Raw genomic sequence first — 23,996 nt, 5'->3', positions numbered from 1 at the left:
TATATATATATTTCATGAAGATAGAAATTGATCATAAATGCTGTCAAGTATCAATTCAATTAAAAATATTTGAAATGTTTCGCATCAAATTGAATACCAAATTTCAATTATTCAGTATATTACGTATTACATGGTTTTAATCAAAAAATTTTATGAAATATCTATTTTACGAGTTTGATTTTCATCTTTTTTTCCACTATTCATAGTACATAGAACGATAAACAATTCTATTTCAGTGAATAAACAATTCACATGATTTCATCTTCTCACATGGGTGAGGTAAAAGTTCTTCCTGTTTCATGAATAAAAAATATCCTATATCATTCCGGAGAGACACAATGTGAAATTTGCATTAGGAAAATTGCAATTAGAATAGATTGAGTCTAAAACAGAATATATGATGTTAAAATACAAAATAATTAAGAAATATAATAAGAAATCAAATTGTAATTTTATCTGTAAATAATCAAATCACCTTCTAGAAGGTGATTTTTTTAACCTCACTTTTGTCAATTTTTCCACTTTTCAATTTATAATGGAATCCTTAATATTTAATTTTTAAAAGAATAAATAAATTATATAAATAATTTCATCTATCGAAAAAAGCTAATAAAAATAATTTTTTTATTTTTATTCATGCAATTAATTAGTTTAATTTAAAAAATCATGTTAAACATTAGTATTTAACTTCTAATTTCAAAATAATTAGGTATCATTTAATATATTAATTTTAATGAATAAAAGTATTATTGTGCAATCAAAAATAAAAATAAAATTTAATCCATAAAAAATGCAAAAGTGTTTATTTGTTTCAAATACATATAACATGAGCTTTCAACTTGTGTATTATGAACTTCAACAGAATTGTAGGTTATTTGCCTACTCTCATATCGTAAAGAGGTCATATCTCAAGGAAAATTAAGAAACACTATACTGCATAATAATAGAACATTGACAGAGTGGTGATAATCAGAACGATTCAAAATGTGGTGTACAATTTTTTTATAGAATAGCAAATGAAAAGTTGTCGTCCTTTAAATGTAACGCGAAACTGCTTGCAAAACTCTTGTCCGGTATTTCTGTACCAGCAAAACTGGACTTTAGCTTGAATTACACCAGACATGTTGTACGATTTCCGAGATCGTAATGCATGTTGAACATCTGATGAAATATACTTCCTACATTTATACGATTATAAAATTTTGTATACGTTTCATTCGGTATATATTTATATATGATTTTATTTAAATCATTTTTTTATTAATAATTTTTATTAATATATATATATATATATATATATATATATATATATATATATATATATATATATTTTCCAGTTTTACAAAATTCATTTTTGTAATATTTTTGAATTTTGATTTGTTACTTTGAAACAATCAAATATCAATTTTTGTAAACTTAAAAAAAATGTAAAGACAGCTCTTCGTGTTTCAGCATGACACTAACATGAAATTTTGCAATCATTTCCGCATTCTTTAATCATGTACCATGGTGTAGGATTACAAGGAAAGAAAAATGTGAATTTTACGATAATTAATTAGAAACAATGAAAACAGAAATATAATCGATCACATTATTAGCTATAAGTATATTTTAGCACACCGTAAAGATTAATAACATGCAATACATTTTCATGCATGTTCATACATTACACATGTTATACGTTTATAAAGTTTTAAATATTAATATATCTACTTGTTATGAATATTAGATTAAAATAATATATAGGTAAGATAAATAAAGCATAAAAAGCTACTTTCTACGAAACTATTTCATTATATCATTATATTTTCTTTTTAAATTAAATTATTCACAAACTATCATTTAGAGTATTATTTCTCTAAAAATTCCTAGAAAAAAAAAACTGAGAAAAACTATAACTGTAATTTTTCTATTCTGCAGAATAAAAATTTATATAAATGTTCTTGTATTTAAAAAAATTAATAAATCTTTGTTTAAAAAAATAAAATACTAAATTTTTTGAATATCAAAGAGTATTAAAAATTTGTTATATAATTAATAAATAATTAATTTCTGTGAATCGTTTAATTTAAGAAAATAAAATTAATAATTAATAATTTAATAAAAGAGAAATATGTCGATATTTTCATTTATTTATAAATTAATGAAATTATTTTTAAAGAAATAATTTATAAAGTCAATTTCAAATGTAATTTTTATAAATTATCATTAAATTTGTTGAATTATAGTAAACATTTATATTAAGCAAATATACAATCTAATAATTAGACAATAAAAATAAAGATAAATAAATAATATTATTATATTTTATTCAATAATTGCAAGCTATTACAAATAATTTTCTCTTATTAGAAATTTTTATTGTGATCAATTTTAAATTCTTTTAAATTCGAACTTTCATAGACGGTGTTGCGTTTCTTCAAAAGAAACTTTTTCTGTCATCCTACACGCTAGTGAACCTACATAATGTCCCACGCTAGAATTACTTTCAAACTCGTGTTTGAAAGTGAAATCGAATCATGCTGAATCGAATTTCGAAGAGTTTGTGTAGAGTCGACAACCATAACGGAATCAATTTGTATTTCTCATTATTTGCATACATTGTACTTATTTGGATGATAGTACGCAAATAAATAATAAGTATAAATTTTGTATTAAAATATTTAATTGAAAAAAAAGACTGCAAAAATAAAAAAAAATTAAAGTTTATTTTTCTAATAAAAAATTTTACTAGAATAAGAAAAAAATTATTAAAAAAAAATATTAAAATAAGATATCCTATAAAATATCTATATATAATAAATTATTCATGAAGAGATTAAAAAAAATTTCATTATATATTAAATAGTTATATAAATATTTACAATTTATAATTACAATATAAAGTACAAAAATTATTATAAAATTTCATTGTAATTTTATTCGAAATAATTTAAGAAAAAATTGATTTTGTCTGAAGACATACATATAAAATGAGACACAATATATGATAAATTATTTTCTGAAAAACTACTGTAATACTAAAAAATATATAAACATGTATATATGATTAATTTATGATTAATAATTTTCGTATTTAGTTTTATTTTTTGTTTATTCTTTTATTACATATGCATTAAATAAAATATGCCATTTAAAACTATGCACAATAGTTAAGTTCATACCTGTAATATATATTTAAATATTACATTTAAATTCATTACATTCAAAATATATTTTCACAGTTATGAATTATTTTTGTAATTATTTAAAGTTCATTTTAGAATATTTTAAAATATTATACAATAAAAATGATGAAATAATAAAATTTCATCATTGTTAATTTAATTATATTTCATTATTGAATATTAACACATTGTATATATTTTAACAAAATTATTTATATTAAAAAATTCCATTATTTATATTAAAAATAATTCCATTTTTAATCTTTTATCTGAAATAGTAATGAAGTAATCAAGTAAGTAATTTTTTCAAAATATATTTAATATATAATACTTAACTGAAAAAATATTACGTACCATGTATTTTTTCTCTCTTTTTTCATAAAGTTTTATTTTTATAATAAAATAAGATTTATAATAATATTAAATAAACGTAGTAAATTATAAATCATCTTTACATCAAAATAAAATAGAAATATAGATCATAATGGCTACAAATTGAGAAGCCATTTGGAATGTTTTTTCTTTATATATACATATATATATATGTAAAAAAATAACAATCAATGTTCTAATGTTACTACCAGAATATTTTTTTAAATATATTTTGTGATTTTGGCTGATAGATGGAAAACTGAATTAGATGTTGGTAGCAAATTAGCACAAAGTGCTATTCTACAAACACATCAACTACACTTAAGTAGATATTCACGGAGGTTGTGAATTATATCTATTATTGTTATCTGGCAATATTAAATTAGATGCTGGTTCATCTTCAAATATGCCTTCATCTACCTCATCATCAGAAATGGTAAGTTCATCAAGATATTTATAACTATTACTTAGTTGACTGGATGGTACCACTTGTTCCTAAAAAAGAACATGCGATTCAAATGAATATAATACTAATAGTAGTATATAAGTAGAAGTAAAAATGTGCATCATTAAATTTAAATTAAAAATAGATAATTATTATTATATTTATTAATTATACCTCAGATTCTGTATTTATATCTTGAAATGAAGTATCAACTTCATAATCAAATAAATCTTCTTCTGGTTCTTCTAATGAATGAACTAATAATTGTGCAGAACCTTCGTTTAAATTCATAGTTACTTCTGGTTCTCCTACAAATGTACAAATATATATTAGTTATTAATTATTTATTGGAAATACTATTTATATTTCTTTATATCTTTACTTACGGAGTGGATCATCTAAACGATTATCCAAATCAAGATATGTTGTTAACCTGTTGCTGTTATTATTATTGTCATATCTACAGTGAATCAGATCATTATTATTCTGATTTTGTAATTCATCCATATCTTCTGTTATTTCAGTTGATAGTACATTCAGACTGGATCGTCTACGAAATATCTATATATACTATAAAAAAAAATTAACATGGTTAATATAATCTGCAAAAATTGTGTTATAATATTGAATGTTGGGTGAAAAATCATGATCATGTAAGAAGCATTTAAACACGAATTAGAAAATTTACTTTGAACTGTTATAACTAGTTGTTGCAAGACAGCAACAAATATTTCGTGATGATGAGGATCTTGTAGATCCTTTTTCTTCTTCAAAATTCATCATTTTGAGCAGATGAGTCCGATTAGATTGACGATATCAGAATTCTTCGTCCTTCTTATTGTTAAAACTCGTTAATCTATCACACAGTTTGTTTCTAAATAGAATTATGAAATCTAAAAATGTGCTACGTCATGACGATTATCGATATAATGTATTCTCTTAAATATGCTCACCTTCAATGATAATTGTGTCCTTCTTTTAAATAGCGTGAAACGATATAAAATTTACTCAAAAACTTTTATCACTATCACAAACAAGAATTATAATGCAATAACGTTGAAACACTAAACAACCGCTCAGACGTTGTGAGCCGATAGGTTATACGCATGCTCCATTTGTGATTACAAGCAGCTGACGTCATGTTCAATAACAGTTATAAAGTTATTCAACTTACTATTGTTCTCAATTTATTATTATTTATAATTTAATAAATTTAAATGTATTTAAAAACAATAATAATATTATTATTTTAATAAGTTATTCATTCAGGTTGGAAGTATATAGATAGGTAAAATTGAAATATTTAATTCACCAGTTATATTTGTAAAATTTTATCTGTTATTAAAAGAATTCTAAAATCGCTTATCTTATAAAAATTTTGCACAAAAAATATCGATGTATATTTTATGAAATTCATTTATATTCAATAACAATATAAAAGTACTAAAATATTAGTATTTTTAATTCAGACGCAATATTACAATAAAATATGTTTTATTAATCTACATCATTAAAAGCTTCTTATTAAAAATATTTTTTGTGTATAATTCTTTTAAGATATCTTAAAACATGTATATGTTGATGACTAAAGAGTTGTTTAAAGAAAATAAATTAAACAATATATTCATAGGATACCGAGTCTAAACTAATAATTTTGTCACTTTATTGTCATGAAAAAAAATAATATATATATATATGTATGTAATACAGAAAATACAGAAAATATCCATACCTTAAAAACAATTTAGGATAAATATAAAAGTTCAGATATAAACATTGGGAAAAACGAAATTGCAAGTATAAAACAAGAACAATAACATACACGCTGAAAATTAAATTTTACGAAAAGATCTTTATAGGTTATTTTCATTTCTTTAAAAAAACAATTAATTAAAAATAACCATATAAAAATATCAATGTTAATTATAGAATTTGATAGCGATCATTGAGAAATATTACGAACTTGATTACTTAAAAAATTATTAGTTTTTTCTTTTTTTCTTCTTTTTTAATGAGAATGAAAGAAATGATCACAGATTTATCCCTGTCTCCCATTTTCTTTCTACATGCGATTATATCACTAGGAGAAAAAAATTGTAATAACAAACCTCCCGTGAAGACGTGTTAGTTTAAAAAAGAGTATCACTCATAATAATGGGTCTTTTTTCTTTCAAACGTATATGTCTCTGTCGATATAAATCTGTCTACTTTCTACGATATTTTCTGAGCCACGTTGCCTTTCTTCATTTATTATTTTATTTTATTTTATTTTATTTTTTTATTGTCTATAAATAGCCTAAATAAAATACATATGTATATCTGTGGCTTTGCTGCTTCATAGCGATATAATACTACAAAACTTAACAAAACGCTTTTAATCTCTTCAACATTTGTCCCATTTTGTCTTTTATTGGTCTAGTTTACTTTCGTAAGATTTTTATAAAAGTGTAAAATTCAAAAAGAGAATCATTTGCAAGGATGATAAAACGTTCTTTTGAATTATGGGAACTCGTCAAACATATTTCAAGATGCTTTTATTCTTTCTCGGGCATCCTCTTTGACTGGGACGATGGGACATTCGATCCGATATGTTTTAACTGAAATTAACAAGCGCAATCACAAGCGCAACGGCGCACACGCTTCTCACGGCGATGAGTGAATGCTTCTGGAATGGAACGCACTGAACGTGGTTGAACATCTGTGAACAAAGTGAAAACAGTTTTATGTAATATGTAATATGTATATGAAATTGTAAGGACATATTTCTAATGCATATAATGCATATAACATATAATACATAGTTATATATAAACTTATATCCCACTTTATTGAAATAAATTTTATTAATAAAAATGAAATTGAAAATTTATTTATAAAATAAATAAGAATTAAGATAAGAATTAAAAACAAGAAAATAAAAACACGAGAAGTATAAAATGTTAGTTGCTTACAATGTGGGCGGCTTTCCTCTTCTTGTTCCTGTTGTTGCTGTTGCACTTGCTGCTGTTGCATCATCATATGAGTCGTCTGTTGTTGTTGTTGTTGCTGCTGCTGCTGCTGTTGCTGTTGTTGTTCTTGCTGTCTTTGCTCCGATTCTTGTTCAAGACTTTGACTATCGGAAACTTCAGCACGAGCCTCTACAGGTATTTCCAAAGATTCTACAGGTCTTAACGGTAGAGCGAATCTTGGGAAAGCATTACCTTCTACAACCTAAAAAAATTAAAATAAATATCGGTATATAAATTAACGGTATATAATTAAAAATTAAATTATAATATTTAATGTTAAAAATAAAAATGTAAAAAAATTATGGCAGCGGTGGGATTCGAACCCACGCCTCCGAAGAGACTGGTGCCTTAAACCAGCGCCTTAGACCGCTCGGCCACGCTACCGGTTGTTACTTTCTTGAAAAAATGCTGATCCGGCGGTTCTCATTTTTTGTTCTTATATAATACATGTTATGATAAATTTATATATTTTAAATAAAGTTAATAACACAACGCTCGCGTTGTGAAATATAAAATTCAAAACCAAAATGCAATTATTTTATAAAAATATACAAAATTCATGTAACATTAATAAAATGATATTACTGCATATTTAAATGTTTGTTCAGATTAGTTAATTCGAATTCAAATAATTATAATCACTTTATTGGTATAAATATATTATTTTACTTAATTGATATGAAATTTATGTTTAAAAATTAGAAATTTTTTAAAAAAAATAAATTAATTTGTTTCTTTTTAACCTGGTTAATTATATTACGAATTTCCGCTGGTAAAGGAAAGTTTCTTTCCTCCTCGCTGTCGTCTTCCGGTCCAGAGAAAGATTTCGCTTCCTGTTGTTCGCTAGAACTATCCGACCGTTGACGACCCTCGACATTTCCATGTTCCAACAGATTTCGAACTTCGACCGGAAGTGGAAGTCCTACAGGAATAGGTTGAGCTCCTTCCGGGAACGGCTTGAATTCTTGAACGTTCTAAAAGATAAAAAAAAATATACAATTATTTCAATATAATCTTTAAGATTATATTTAAAACAAAACAATCTCGTTTATATAAATTTCGAAGAAATGTTTATTTATGTTTTCTTCCCTTGATTTCCTTATTTACTCATTTCCTCTTTATTGCAAACATTGCAATCAAATTAATTACCTCACGGCGAGCACCTTCAGGTATTTGCATAGGTATCGGTCTTGCTTCGCCGGTTATATGCTGAATGATATTTTTGATTTCCAAAGGTACTTGTTGAATAATCCTTCGAATTTCGAACGGGATTCCTTGGAAGGGTGAACGTTGCGTCTCGGTAACTTGAGATTGTGGTTGCGGCTGAGCTTGAGGCATCTGAGGTTGTATTTGAGGTTGCATCTGAGGTTGCATCTGAGGTTGCATCTGGAGTGGACGTTGCTCGGTTTGCGGGATCAACATATGAGGAATAATCCGTTGCTCGTGAACCTGAGCTTCTGGTTGCGGTGCTGGAGGAGGCATCATCGCCGGTCCCTGCTCTTGGTTGTAAGGTCCAGATGTTTGCTCAAATGTTTGTTGATACGTCAGTGGCACTTGTTGCGGTTCTTGGGGCATCGGTGGTCGCATACCTCTCATAGGATTCGCCGGGAAATGACGCAACTCGATGGGAATCCGACGTATCTCGACCTAAATAAAATTATTCAATTACAACTATATACTTTCTTAATTGAAATATTTTATAAGATACGTTGCAAGATATACTCGATTGAAGAATATTATATTTATTCACCTCAATATAATAGTGAATTATTGCAATTTTATCCTCAATGACAAAATTTTTTTCATTTTTTTCTTTCTCTTTTTAATCTTTTCGCTCGTAATTATCAACACGAAGCGTACTAACTTGAGGTCCCATCGCAGGAGCTTGCGGTCCCATCATGGGCGTCTGTGGTCCCATACGTGGAGGCCTCATTTCCATGGTTACTTGAGGGATATTTCGCAATTCTGGGGGAAGGACACCAGGTGGAATATGATTGAGTCCACGTGGATCGCTAAGTGGTAACTGTTGCATATCGGGAACTTGATACTGAGTGTGCACTTGATACTGATGGTAAGCCGGATTCGGTTCCTGGGATTGAAGTGGTACTTGGACGGTTCCCAGAGGAATGATGATCGGCGTCAGCATTTCTTGATCTTGTTGCCTTTAAAAATTACATTTTTTTTTTTTAATTAATATCATACATACAGTTTTATTTGAATTTCCAAATTTTTAATTTTTTTTTTTTTTTTTTTTTCTCTCCGACTTTAATAATTTTTTTCACAGTGTACGTACTCTTGATGAGGATTGCCAGATTCGCACAAGATAGCGACACGCTCACCGCTCAATCTTTGGTAACGAGAGTCAGTATTATTTTCAACATTATTGTTATTAGCACCGTCCATCACTTGATCGGCTCTTCGTCTTTCGACCACGCAAGAAACTCTGCTGCGTGCCTCTTGGATCAAGGTCTAAGAAAAAAGGATAAATTTTTATTAAAAAAAAGTATTTGTAAATTTTCTCTTCGAGCGAAGAGTTGAGATGAACGTCATTTTTTTTATTGTTCAAAATTCAAAAAAATTTAAATTTTGTCAAAAAATCTTTTTCAGCTTTTACATATAAAGCGTATATAAGCTTGGCAAATATATAAATTTCCATAAATCATGGAAACGCATAAAAGGAATATAGATTGTCGAATTATGGAAATCTTTTTCCTGGAATATTAAATTAACTTACGCCCGCGATTTCGTCGAAATCGAATTGTAGGGGCAGTTTAATATGCACGGGAGGAAATTCGTCGTCGTCGTAGTCATCGTCGTCATCGTCACGGTCGCCGCTTTCGTTGTCCGACTTTGAATTGTTCTCATTCTCCTTGTGAATTTTCACGTCCTTGGTGTCCGGTTCTGCCTCTTTCTTCGACGGTGTTTGCTCAGCGAGAGATTGTTGAACCTCTTTCGTGTCGCTGGTATCCTGCGCAAAGATAAAATATTCTCTCTTGAAATCTCTCTTAAACGGTGGATAATTGATAGGTATAAAAATATCATTTTTCATACTTTCATCAATTCCTGTAATAAATATTCTCTTTTTTCGAAGAAAATTTCATCCACGTAACGTAAAATTAGTCGTTAATTCTAATAAATAAATACATCCAACTCGTCATACCCATTTTTATAATTTGTAACTCGTAAATTTTTATACATATTATTAACATACCAGGATCACGATACGCTATTTAATTATTTTCCACGTTTTATTGCACTTAAGAACGATATATACTACTAAGCAGTTTCATTTCAGCATTGATAAATTTTTCATCTGTATCGATGTAAAACCAATTACCATGATTTTAGAAAGAAAATTATTAGAATTGGAAGAAAAAAAATGTTTGGATAATAGATTGAAGCGTATACATAAAATGCAACTCAACTCATATTATATCTCTAACGAATTCAAAATTAAAATGTAATAATAAAATAATCAAATGTTCATCAGCAACATCTTAACCGTCACAGAATCAAAAAGCAAACAAGATACCATTATTATTATTATAAAGTAGACGAGTATTCTTAAAAGAAAAATAGAAAGAAAATTTTAGAAAGAAAATTATTAGAATTGGAAGAAAAAAAATGTTTGGATAATAGATTGAAGCGTATACATAAAATGCAACTCAACTCATATTATATCTCTAACGAATTCAAAATTAAAATGTAACAATAAAATAACGTTCATCAGCAACATCTTAATCAAAAAGCAAACAAGATACCATTATTATTATTATAAAGTAGACGAGTATTTTTAAAAGAAAAATAATAACAATGGCAGCACGTAATGGTATCTCGACATTATATCGCGACTATCTTTATTATTATCAACGATTGAACAAAATTCAATTAATGACGGTATAATTAAAAAATAAATATAACTAACGTAGTTATACAGCTCGTGCAATTGAAATATCTGCTAATAGGATAATCGAATCGAATCTCCCCGTTGCACAAAAAGTTGAAAGATGATGTTCAATGAGGAGACCGCAAACCGGAGACGGTCCTCGAGCTGTTCCTCAAAGCTTCGAAAGTTGAATAAATATCGCCATAGCAATCATCCGTTGATGCAACTCGTTTTCTTCCTGGTCGCGAGTGAAAGCGGACTCTCCTCGCGTTATCGCGCTGTAACCCCGGCGCCAGAACGATAGAAATCGAACGCGAGCCGAGGAGGATGAGACGCTCGATTTAGCCGACGATGGATTCTCATCGACGATAACAATCGTCGAGATTTGTTGCGTCGATATAATGTTTTTAAAATTTCTTTTTTTTTTTTTTTTTAATATTCGAGTAACAACTTGAACAAAGGGAACAATTGTGATTGTGATTCTCAATGATTCGATAACGATGGCAAAGTATACAACGATGCGTACGATAATTAAATAAGAAGTGATTCTATATTCGAAGTGAGGAAATATAGAATAAAATTTTTTCATTCGAGACTTCGTTCTCGAATATGATTAAAATAGTTATTTCCTGATTAGATGTGTGAATTATCCATTCTATTTCACTCTGTGAGAATGTGAGCAAAAGATGAGTAAAAAAAAAAAAAAAAATTGAATCTGAAAATGATTATTACACGATTCCTTGATTAATATTGTGGATTTTCTCAAAGGCAAAGATTTAAACAAAGATACAATTTGATTCTATATTTTTTCACACGTAAAGTAACTAGTTATTATGGATAATTTATTTAAAATTAGTTAATTTTGAAAAAAAGATTTGAAACTCGTTTTCCTTGAAAACGAAGCCTCAAAGATTTTCATTCTATATTTTTCACTTATCTTTCCTTATCTTTTTCAGTTATATTACAAGAAACTTTGCATAGTACTAATACATGTATATTAGCTCATCTCAATTGACCGATTACTGAAAGTCGAACGATTTCTACTATTTCTACGCTATCCAATTATGGAGAAAGGCAATAATTGAAGAAAAATGATGAAAAATATGAAACGAGCTTTTTTTCCATATTTTTAGATTACTTGTTAACATTTTGCATCTTGCTTTTACATTAAATAATAAAATATATTTTGTATCAATTTATGATTCGTATGGATTTTTCGCTTAAGTACTTTTTCAAATTACATTTGAATTAAAAAAAAATTAAATGTAGGCATATTAACGAGCCATCTTTATCCATCATGTTCGAAATTGGTTACTTTAAGTAATATTTAAAATACTCGAATAGTATTCCTTTGTTGCTATCACAATTAATTATGGTTATTTGAATAATACTTTGAATAACAAATTGTTCGAGTAATTGTTATTAAAATTTTGCCTATCACTGATGCATAACGACAAATTCAATTAAATTAGCAAATTCAATTTGTCAAGTCCGAACATTTAAAATTGGATTACGAAGTACATATTGTAGAAATATATTATGAAAACGTGAAATACGTGATTAGTAATAGGAAGGAAGTTGCCTCTCGCGATACTTTCGAGAATTTAATTTGTGATCAGTCAGCAGGAAACCATTATCGTGCAAGAAACGTTAGTTGCATCAAGTTTCTGACGAGGTTCAACATTTTCTGACTGGGCGAAAGAGAGAAGGCCTCCTCCAAGTGACAACTTTCTAGAATATCGGTGAACGTAATGAAAGGAATGGCTACCGACCAGCTTCTGGTTGCAATTCAACACTGGATCGAATAAACGCTCGCTCTTCCATTCAATGCTATCATTTGATCGAGCATTAGCTTCACGAGAAAGTTAGTCACTACTTCGTGTTTTTGCGTTTGAATATTCGTTTCTTCACTCGCATTCAGATTATTCCATTTAGATTCGTTTATATAAGTTCAACATATTTATTTTAAATACGTATAAATCGCATAATGCTGTACTGTTTCTTAAAACGAAATTAACGTATCTCTTGAAATTTTTCATTTCTCACTCTGCACATCCATTCTTCACCATCCAATTCTGATTCTTATTTATTTATATTTCACAGAAATTAATCTCATTATATAATAAAGTTTGATGATGAAAATTATACAATTTTCTCTCCTGCTGGAATAGAGAATGCTGCCAGAGGAATAAAAATATAACGAAAAAATTAGAATCTGTTGATAAAATTTTCCAATATTTTAAATAATTCCAAAATTAAAAAATTTAATTTCTTAATCACTTACGTTATCCTTTCCGTGCCATTAACCATCCATCGAAATCCATCCATGCAAACGCATCATGCATATCTATTTCAATTTTACTTTCGAGCCGAGGTCGAAGAATTGGGCCACCTCGTAGAAACATATATTTCCAAAGTGCATATTTCGCGAGGAAAAGGAAATCGATTGGATTTCGCGATATTTTATGCGAAAGAAGTGGGGATACGAGGAAGAAATCGGTGTACTGCGACTAAAAAAGAGAAGAAAAAGATGGGTTCACGACCACAGGCTTTCTTTAGAAATCCCTTTCCTACGAACCGCCTATCAATTAGCGGCCCATTATGACGGGTAATCATCGCAGTTAAGCGATTATTGCACACTGTCAGAGTTTCGCATCGCAGGATACACGTTCTCGATAATTAGATTCATTCGTGTTCACATGATTTCATCGCTTCGAATCTTTTTTCCAAAAGGTACACACCACTTTTCGATTTTGCGCTGTTTCTTAATTAAATATCACTGATTCTCATCGGTGTATTTCAATTGTTTTAATGAGAATATTTTTCCTACTTGCGTGAAAGTAAGAATTTTAATCACGAGTATTGAATTCTTCATATATATATATATATATTGTATGAATAAATATTATTTTATAAGTCTGAAATAGTGAAACTAATTGATCATTGAAAAAAAGTGTACAGAATCGTATGAAATTGTTGAAATTTTTATCTAAGAGAACATTTCATCTAACCTAACCTATATAACCTATATAATGTTATGTTAAAAATGATCTAATACCTGATCTGAATACAAACGTAGATGTAAATAATTTAAATAATGGTTGCACGTGCAGAAAAAGTGAAATTTAGAAGATTCTGTAATTCTGTGAAATTCCGTGTGAATTTCCTATCGGTGTGTATAAACGTGTTAATAATGAAGAAATACGGTGCACGATGCCGAGATAGGCATGAAAATCGTTGTTGATAATTGATAAGGAGCAGTTTCTATCGTCAAAGTGATGCAGCATGCGAACACAATGGTTTGAGCACGAACAACGAGTAACAATACAGTTAGTTTGCAGAGAGAAAATCTTTTTAGAGAACGTTCACCTTGTTGCCGGTGCGTGCAACGGGGCAACCCACTTTCCGTTGCGCCGTGTATAACCTTTCCATCGAGAAAATAAAGCGCAGCATCTTCTCTGGATACTTTCATATCCAGTGTGCACCGTTCAAAACTCATCGGGATGGAAAGAAAAGGATAATTTTGATCAACGGAAAATGAAAAGATAAGTATATGTAACTTACTCAAAAATTTAACAACACTCTAACCAATATTGGAATATTCATCGTCGTTAATATCATGTTTGAACTTTGATGAAATAGGCGAAATTTCATGACCAATTAACACGAAATTAATCGTTAAATTATCGATGTCAACTTTCAATATACATTTGCGAAATGGCATTCAGATTCTTCTCAAGTCACTGGTGAAACAGAAAATTAAAATTAACATTGATTATTGGCAGAGAATCGAGTAAATATACATGGTACGTATGTATGCATGTATACGTATATACATAACCTTTTCTGAAAACTTTCACTTGTTAGCAGGAAAAGAGAATAGACGCTAATACTCAGAGGTATGGTATTTAACTTTCAACACATGATTGATTAATTAGCATGTGCAAATTTTCTCTCTTTCGAGTCGCATTTGTGAACAATGCGATATGAAAAGAAAAGAGAAAAATAGAAGATTCCGCGGCAAAATTTTAAAGAAAATTGTCTAAAAATAGTAAAATTCCGTAAAATGTCCGAAATCTGCAATAAATCATATTTTTGATATTCATTTTGTAAATTCATTTAAATTTGTAAATGTTAAAATATTATAAGATGGATATAGTTTTCGGTTCGTTTAAGACAGTTGATAGGAAGTAAATTTATTAGAATTAGAATGACATTCTAAAAATGTAATTATATTTATGCGATTTTGCAAAATCGAATGCAAAATAACTATAAAATAAAAATTGAGTGAAAAATTAATGAAATTACGTATTTATTTAGATTAAGTATAATTTGGAAATAAAAACATACAAAAATTCCTTGAATAAGTAGAAATTATATAAGCATCCAATTTGTAAACCAAATTATAAAATTAAAATTCTTAAATAATTTTTTTCTGAATCCAAATATTATTTCCTTTCATAATTTTCATCAATATATAACAAAAAAACAAAACAAATATTTTTCAAAAAATTATTACTCGTTTCTCAAGATATATTACTTAATCATCAATATTTACTTAATCATCGTACAAACAATAAATTAAATCTCGTTAATTAATTTTTTATATCACGAATAATTTTATATTTTGCTACTTTGAAATTAATTTTTTTCCCTCTATAATTTCAATATCGTTTAAAAAAGTCAAAGTCAAAACGGAAAAAAGAATAGTTTTCACAAAAATAATTTGTACTTAAAAAAAAAAAACGCTTATTTTTAGATTTCGCGATTACTAACACTTGTTACACCTTCCGTATCTTTCAATCTATTTTTTTTTTTCTTTTTAAAGTATGGCCAAAAGAACGTCAGTCGAAGTTGCTCGACCGGTCCCATTATGGAACCTAAATGGAAATTTTCTACAAGTTTCATTTAAATCGATGATGATCGTCGTCCTTGCCTCGTACACGCAAGAGTTTTTGCTCGCTCCGATTGGTCCGAGAACGTCCTCATTTTAACACCGTAACACGTGTACTTTTTATCACGTGTGTTAATAATAATCACCTCGTTTTCAATGTTCAACCTCGAGAAATTATGGCGCGCGGCCATTTAAAGCGATTAAAGAGCGTGTAAAATTAGAATAATAATCTGATCTTAATTTAATAATAAATCTTTACATACGAATGCTAAATACGATTAATCGTTATTAATCATTATTATACTATAATATCTAAATTGTTTTCTTTCTAAATTTTAAAAAAAGCTTCTTTTTATATCTTTTAATATATACCTTATTTTTTCCATCTTCAACTTTTGAAGAAATAAAAATTCAAACCAATTTCGTCGGACGTTCGAGTTGAACGATCATCCATAAATCCTTGAAACGGAACGATTTGCTAGTGGAAAAAAGCAAAAAAGGTGATTTCCTGTTTCGCGTTAAAATCATTTGTACATCAAAGGAACGTAACCCGAATTACGTAATCCTTCGTTTGCTGTTCTCCTTGAACGCAGTTCCTAGCACCGGTGAGCACCGTTTCTGTATGCGTTTTGTTCACCGCGTTTTACTCGCCTCTTTTCTTCACGATGGAGAATTAATTATCCTTTCCTTCCTACCGATATATTCTCCGTGTCGTCTTTTCACTGCATAGTATTTACTCTATTGAGAAGCGTCTCCCAGCAATTTATGAGCGAGGAGAGCGCATGCGCGAACACAAGTGCGCAGACGCGTCCTTACAACGATTAATCGATATCAAGCATTGAAATCTCCGACGATCGATCGAACGCGCGATATTGAATAATCGAATCTCGTCGCGCTCCATTAATTCAAACACCGTTTCCAAGAATAGTCAAACCTTGATTACTTAAGATTTAAATATTATTATTATTTACTCGTATAAATTATTGCAACGATATCTTCTCAAGAAACCAGTTTCCTATTTTATTTATTTCATTGTCAATCAGTGCTATTTTGAACTATTCTTGAAACTCATTATCACAGATTCTTCTAGATACGATTTCTAATCTCTAGTTTACGAGATGACTCAAGCATTATACTTGTCCCCATTTTAATAGCAATTAAACGTCGATCAAACGCAATAAAATTGTAAAAGAGATATATAGTATAATGATCTAAAAGGAATAATCAAACTTGGAACTCGATTCGAGCAATGACAAAAAATTGATGAATTTTATTTCTTAACAGTTATTAATCATAAACACGAGATCTAGTATAGTAAAATAAAATTTCTGGAGGCTGCATAGCAGTGCAATATAAGAAAAATAATTCCACGCTTTCTAGACTTCTCACTTTTTACGTTTAATCTACTCTATTAATAATCTCCTAATCGACTATTATTTTCACGAATATTATAAAAGTGATGATATAAAAATGAATCGAAAAGCGTGGCCTATTAAAAAGTCAAGGAAAAAATTTTCTTTGCAAAGCATTAACAATCAAGTGCATAAGTACGCGTGTATAAATTATAAAACTTGTTACAAATCTTCTTACTCATCATCCTGTTATCTTCTATACTTTCCAAATTAAAATATACAAAACGTATCATGCTTTCTTCCCTCGTTTATTCACGAAATAAAACTATATACTGCAATCTTCACCACAAAAGAAATCATCTAATTACGATGAAATGTATTCGATCGATCGAAAAGCGTAAAATCTCGATCGAGCAACGATCGTGTTTTGCTTCAGGCTTCACGGATGAAAAAGTTCACTATAAATCATGATAAATCATCGACAGTTGCAGGTAATATACGAAGTGAATACCATAAAAAGAAGGGTGTGACCGTAGATCACATGGGCACGATCCTTTCTTTCTTTCCATCGAATGCCGTGAGAAGCGATTCTTCTTTGTTGTCTCGTCATAAAAGGCGTGTTTTCAACGTTGCATTAAAATTCATATCGGAAACTTGAACTGCTCCGAACATATTAAATACGTTAAATGCTCGAACGTATTGGCAACATGATTGGCAAGCGATTTCAAAGTGAGAATAACAATTTGTATCGCGTTTCCTCGACTCCTACGAGTAAAATTAATTAAATGTAACAAATGATCGATTAGAACGATTAAATATAATGTTATTATCGTGAACGAGAAAAACGTTCGAAGATGGATTTTTTTTTTTTTTTCGTAGGAAAGAAATTGTTGAAAATTAAGAAAAATTAAGAGTTAGAAGTTATGGAAGAAAATGGAAGAAAATGATTAAATTTACGATATCGTATATTTTTATATATTACAATGGAGATTATCAAATTCTCGATCTCTCGACTTTCTGCCCGATACCTATCGATTTCTTTTCATAGTTTTTTTTTTTTTTTTTTTTTTTTTTACCATTGAAAAACTTCTTCACAGCAGAGAAATAACCATTCCGCTTTCTCATTCCACTTTCACTTTCATTTTTTAAACATACTTTTACCTGGCTTTTGCATCTCTTGCAAAAGTTATACGATTATTCGACCGTAATATTCAATATTTCTTAAAAAATGGTTATTGAATCTAACTCGTTCGTCGTCATTTACCTCACCAATTATTAAACAAATTTTAAATCGCTAGTATTTATTATTAAATTATTCGCCAATTAAATATATTTACGTTGATCAATAATTGTAAAAACTGTAATACAAATTTCTAACGTAAATGCTGCAGAGATATCGAAGAAAACTCGATAAATTATTTATTTGTTTGAAAAGCAATAATTTTAAAATTCCTTAAATTATTATTCATCGTTTCCCATTTTCTTCGAAAATACTTCAAAAATATTAACGATCGCGTGACATTATTGTATATGAATAAATAATCATTGAATCTTGATTTTAGAATTTTCCAATTACACAAATCGCGTAAAACGATGGCCAAAATATATTTTGTAATCCGAATAGAAACAGACTCGGATATCTCGTTTCTTCCATTTTCTCAATCCATTTCCATCCATTCTCTCATGGAAACCTACCTGCTGTTCGAGCAATCACACTTTTTCAACCAATCCGATCTCGCGTAACAGAATTGGTCTCCCTTGTTCAACGTGTGCCAACGTTAATCATATTATCACGTTTCCCTCTCCGCTTTCCATTCGTAAACTGAAAACAGCTCCGCTCGACTGGAAACGATCGGTTCGAGAATCGATCGAGATCTTTTACAATCGATTTAAAATCGCGGTGAAAATTTAGAAATCTCGAAAGCTGGTACCGCTTTGAACGAGAAGTGAAACAAGACACTGCGTCGGTGACAGGCTGATTCTCATTGTGGAAGTTATATATATATATTTTATTTATATTAGTTTATTAATATATTAGTATTGCGTTAGTTATATATTATACATACTCGGTCACAAAAGCATTTAATCGTTAGTTTTTAGCATACAATATTATTACTGCATCCTGTTTTTTTTCCCTTAAACAATCGGATGTTCGTCGTATATGTTTATGCAAATTCGTATATTCTTACGAACAGAACGATATAATAATATTTGTTTCCATCGTTAAACACTCTGATGAATGTTTTATTTTAGGAATAAAAAAAAATGTGACTGGACGCTGTTGGAATCAAGTTAAAAATTGTTTTATTATTTGATTTTAATTCTTGCAAATGTAAAAAGTGTGATACGTTAAAAAAAAAAATTCCTAGATAAATGGATTTAAGGAGTAAAATTGATCAATAGTAATAATTAAGTAGTTATTAGTAGAAGTAATTATTTTTTTACGAGAAATTAATACAAATTAGCAATTAACGAAAAAACGATTATATTTTTTATTATTTGATTTTAATTCTTATATATTAAAAATTCCTAGATAAGTTTATTAGTTTATCAGTTAACGAATTAATTTTGAAAAAGTTAAATAATTGTTGCTAAAAGATTATTTTCTATGGGAGATTAATACAGAACTAAAAATTAACGAAAACGATTATATTTTTTATTATTTGATTTTAATTCTTGCAAATTGTAAAAAATAATAAATGTTAAAAAGATAAATTCCTAGATAAATGAATTTAACGAATTAATTTTAAAAATTAATCAATAATAATAATCAGGTAATTATATTACTAAAAGATTATTTTTCACGAGGAATTAATACAAATTAACGAGAAAAACGATTATATTCTTTATTATTTAATTTTAATTCTAATGCAAAAATGATACGTTAAAAAGAAAATTCCTGCATAAATGAATTTAACGAATTGATTTTAAAAAGGGATTTTAATTGTCACTAAAGTCATTATTCCCTATGAGAGATAATCGATATAAATCAATACCAAAAAAAACGTATCTTACACCTTTTTATCATACGATTTTAATTCTCGCAAATATATATTAAAATGAAGGCTTCCTAGATAAATAAATGAATCAGTTGAACGTTTCTCGTTCTCCCAAGAATTAAATTGATTCTTAAAATTCTTAACAATTACGAAAGATATTATTTTTCTTTATAAGAGAATCAAATATCTTAATAACAACGCCGTTTTATTTTACCTAATTTCTCCTTCGTCGACTTACCTGGACGAGAGCTTCCGGTTGCAGATGTTTCAAGAATTCAGCTTGCTGGTAAGAAACGGAAGACGGTTGCTGTTGTCTAAGCTCGGCTTGCATCGCGGCGATCGATTCAGGGGTGCAGGATGCACGGGCCTGGACCCAGGACGCCGCAAGGATGAAGCTACCGAGTACCACGGACATCGTCACCAACGTGACAGCCGCGATTCTCGCGATTTGAACCGCCGTACTTTTCGGCCTCATGTATGCCTGTAAATATGGACAAATAAACGAATTACTTCATATCGATAATAATAATGATGATCATTGAAATTTTTCTGTATATTTTTAGATTAAATTAAAATATATAAATAAAGTAGATTCTGTGTATCTATAAATAATATAAAAATATAATATTTCTGGAGCTTGTGTATTGATTTCGTTATTTAACATAAGATCAATTTTTTTTTTTTCGATAAAAATTAAAAGAATAATCGACGAAGCCTCGAATCCGATTCGAATAAATACAATTTTTTTAAACAGAAGACGAATATGGAATATTATATGTTTATAAAATAATTATTTTTAGCGAATCAAATTTTTTTCAATAAAAATCTCGATAAAAATAGGATTTTGAAGAGAAATTTTTATTTCGTGAAAAAGCTTGAAGAAATTTTTTAATAATCTTCTTTAAAAAAAAAAAAAAAATGGGAAGTGTGATCGTACAGCTTATTAACATCCACAAAATAATTATTTTTTTATAATAAAAAAATGAGGAAAATGAGAAAATTACAATATTCCTTCGATATTTTGTTTTAACAAGTAACAATTGGAAAAGATATAACGAGATCTCTTGCAATCTCAGAATCTAATTACTCGAGATTTTCAATCGTTGTTCTCGTCGTATTCTATTTTATGCTAATCAAACGTGTGCACGTTATAACGCGATTATATCGCGAGCGTTGCGTTCACGCGGCCATAGATGAAGAAAGGAATGGCTAAACTTGACTTCCGTGATGATCTCACTACGTTGAAATAAGCCAGTGGCATAAATTTAATTACCATACTTCTATCAAGGTATTTCTAATCCTCTTATTCCCATTGTTAGCTTTTTCTACATATATATATATATATGTATATAATTCCAGAAATTTCCTATTTCGAAATCGGTTTCTACTTATTACAAATTTTAATACAATTCACATTGTTCGAACACGCAATGACATTTAAACATCCTATCTTTCTCTTTCCTTTATTTCTACTAATAATATTGTAAATAAAAAAATGTTAAATAAATAATAAAATTAATTCGTAAACATTGAAGAATTTTTATTTTATTGAACGTTTGACATCTGATTCGTCTCGCTGATTTAAAAAAAAAAAAAAAAAAAAAAAAACATGATTCTCAATGCACCAAGACTACGCAAATGCAAATAATGTAATTTACATAAAAACGCGTAGCACAATAGAGTACGAACACAATTCTTTTCCATATATTATATCTTTTATCCCTTATCTTTTATCTTTTTGAGACCAATATATCATTGATTATGAAAAATATATATATATATCTGAATCACAAATCATTTTAAAAAATAACCGTTTAATAATAAACCAACAAACGTGAAACGATCGTAAAATGTTTCTCGAATTCTAAAGAAGAAGAAGAAAAAAAGAAATAAACAAAATGTAACTAGATTAAAAAACTAGATTAAATCACAAAATCACTAAAATTAATATTTTCCATTCATAATAAATCCAAAAAAAAAAAGAAAAAAAATCAACAACTTTCTAATTCCAAGTTTCGTTTATTGATACTTCGAACAAGAACAGTTTCTACAAATATTGGATGGATCGGTTGAACACGCGTACAGATCATTAGAGGATAATGTAGTCGATGCGAAATGCGCACGCAAGCGCACAAACAGTACATGGAACTTCATGCTGGCTAGCCAACCGAGTCGAGGTCTTTTGTCGTGTTTCACGCTCTCCTTTCGCGTGGTCTCGCACCATTCCCATTTGACGGGATAATATGCAAAGTTAATCGCGGGAAAAAGTGAAATATTGGAACGGAATCGTTTTTTTTTTCTTCTTCTTCTTAATCGCGTGTGTTTTCTCGTGTTTTTATGGTGGAAGTGGTCACCGTTCGTAGTATTGGGAAAAAAATTCTTCAATTTTTTTGTATTCATTTTGCAATGCTTCGTTGTGATTTTTTAATTTTACGCTGTGATCATATGTTTTGCAATAGTTTGTTATTCCGTTTTTTAATAAAGTTTAAGTTAAGTTGTAATAAGTATTAAATTTATTATCTGAAATTTGCAATTTTCCCACAGGCAAATTTAGGTTAGGTTAGCAAGTGTAGTTATTATAGCAACGCTAATGTAATTGAAATTCGATTCTTTTCTTTCCTCTTCAGTTCTGCTTTGAACACTTTAGATCAATGGCCATGATCCATAAGGAGATCATCGATAATAAAGTCGTGTCAGTGATTTTCTTTGATCGATTAACTCGTCCTTAATTTTTATTTTTTTAATTTTTTTTACTTTTTTACACGAGGAGATCGTAAATAAATTAAATACACAAAAGAGAGTTGCTCGATTCAAAAAAAAAAGAAAAAACATTGACCTGCTTCTTCGATCTATTATGTAAATAGTCACGGATGAATATCAATATTATTTTGACATTATAGCAATAGCACTTGTTTCGATAATTAATTACTAGTGATTTCATATAAATATACTAATCAGCATATGGTAAGTCGTATTCTATGCTTATTAACTAATCTTGCAATCGCGTGAATATCTAATAAAAAATATGTATTTGGATAAATTTTGATATGCTACGCGAATAAGTTGGAAATTGATTAGAATTATAATGACACAAGATTTCATAAAACGAAACAATTTATTTTTCTTAAATCTTTCACCAATTTAGATTCTTTTGATGCACACTTATACGTACAGAACAAGAATACTCAATATTGGAAAGGACACGACACATAAATATTTAAACGCTTCTAATTTATGTGACACGTAACACGTATATAAATAAAAATAATTCTATATATATATATATATATATATATTTGATCAAATATCTTAAGTGATTACTTAATCGTTAAAAATCATTTATCTAATTGAACAGGCAATGGTTCTTTAAAAAAAAAATTCCATTGGAAAAAAATAAATTGAAATTCTCGCGAAATTTTAATTAAACTTAAAATTATTATTATCGTCGATCGGCGAATTAACGAAAAACGATTCGGAATTCAAGAAAGTTATTAGATTATAGATACGTGTCCGCGTTGGAAAACAGAGATTCGAAAGGTACTTTTACCTTTACCCGCGGCTCTCATCGCCATTTCGACATCGTGCTGCGCTACGTGAATAATCGGGAAGAATCTTGCTTGATTTATACTGTAAAACGACGGTTACCGTAAAGATAAATCATCATGGTGCATCCATCGTCTATCGTGCAAGAAATTTACAAACTGCAAGTTAGTTTCCAAGTCTCAGTTTATACTTCCGATCCCGTAATCCGATCGTTCGTTTCTCTATGAATCGATACCCGCGGTGTTTTCCAATCCTCCTTGGGATCGCAACCCTCCTCTTTTGCAATATTCGTGTAACTTGCGACCACAAAGGATAGATAGTTTATATTCC

The 23,996-nt window shown here is 28.9% G+C and overlaps 2 protein-coding genes and 1 non-coding gene across 6 annotated transcripts in view; all 3 read right to left on the bottom strand.

Moving 5' to 3' along the window:
- Positions 1 to 3,075: 3,075 nt before the first annotated feature.
- On the bottom strand, positions 3,076 to 5,455 carry LOC100863556 (uncharacterized). Of its 4 annotated transcripts, none has more exons than XM_012494507.3 (5): positions 4,938 to 5,455; positions 4,673 to 4,877; positions 4,371 to 4,554; positions 4,159 to 4,292; positions 3,076 to 4,034 (listed from the first exon to the last, which is right to left on the bottom strand). In XM_012494507.3, the coding sequence occupies exons 3-5, from the start codon at positions 4,489 to 4,491 to the stop codon at positions 3,873 to 3,875; spliced, it is 417 nt and encodes a 138-aa protein (XP_012349961.1). In that variant the 5' UTR covers positions 4,492 to 4,554; positions 4,673 to 4,877; positions 4,938 to 5,455; the 3' UTR covers positions 3,076 to 3,872. The 4 variants fall into 4 exon arrangements, with proteins under 4 accessions (XP_012349961.1, XP_003690542.1, XP_012349962.1 ...); XM_003690494.4 differs by having other exon boundaries at positions 4,673 to 4,858; positions 4,938 to 5,267; XM_012494508.3 differs by having other exon boundaries at positions 4,673 to 4,840; positions 4,938 to 5,134.
- A 152-nt stretch (positions 5,456 to 5,607) lies between these two features.
- Positions 5,608 to 23,996, bottom strand: part of LOC100862972 (uncharacterized) — a 26,098-nt gene continuing 7,709 nt past the window's right edge. The window contains exons 2-9 of the mRNA XM_003690489.4: positions 20,362 to 20,604; positions 9,727 to 9,960; positions 9,286 to 9,461; positions 8,857 to 9,154; positions 8,142 to 8,639; positions 7,736 to 7,966; positions 6,936 to 7,194; positions 5,608 to 6,682 (exon numbers count right to left, since the gene is read on the bottom strand). Coding sequence (XP_003690537.3) covers positions 6,588 to 6,682; positions 6,936 to 7,194; positions 7,736 to 7,966; positions 8,142 to 8,639; positions 8,857 to 9,154; positions 9,286 to 9,461; positions 9,727 to 9,960; positions 20,362 to 20,604 — 2,034 coding nt within the window. The 3' untranslated portion in view covers positions 5,608 to 6,587. The remainder of the gene's footprint in view (positions 6,683 to 6,935; positions 7,195 to 7,735; positions 7,967 to 8,141; positions 8,640 to 8,856; positions 9,155 to 9,285; positions 9,462 to 9,726; positions 9,961 to 20,361; positions 20,605 to 23,996) is intronic.
- On the bottom strand, positions 7,295 to 7,376 carry TRNAL-AAG (transfer RNA leucine (anticodon AAG)). The gene has a single exon. It is a non-coding gene; the product is annotated as a tRNA-Leu (tRNA).

Source organism: Apis florea, unplaced genomic scaffold (genome assembly GCF_048593485.1).
Source record: "Apis florea isolate Af1SG1 unplaced genomic scaffold, ASM4859348v1 contig_3496_pilon, whole genome shotgun sequence".
In the NCBI taxonomy this organism is placed as follows: domain Eukaryota; kingdom Metazoa; phylum Arthropoda; class Insecta; order Hymenoptera; family Apidae; genus Apis; species Apis florea.
Note: the sequence above shows the minus strand (reverse complement) of the source record. Positions and strands in the feature narration are given on the sequence as shown.

Excerpts from the sequence above, each read along its gene's own strand:
- LOC100863556 (XM_012494507.3), bottom strand. The coding sequence starts at position 4,491 with ATGGATGAATTACAAAATCAGAATAATAATGATCTGATTCACTGTAGA. Across the intron at positions 4,293-4,370 it reads TCGTTTAGATGATCCACTCC|GAGAACCAGAAGTAACTATG; the intron begins GTAAGTAAAGAT and ends GTACATTTGTAG. Across the intron at positions 4,035-4,158 it reads ATATAAATACAGAATCTGAG|GAACAAGTGGTACCATCCAG; the intron begins GTATAATTAATA and ends GTTCTTTTTTAG.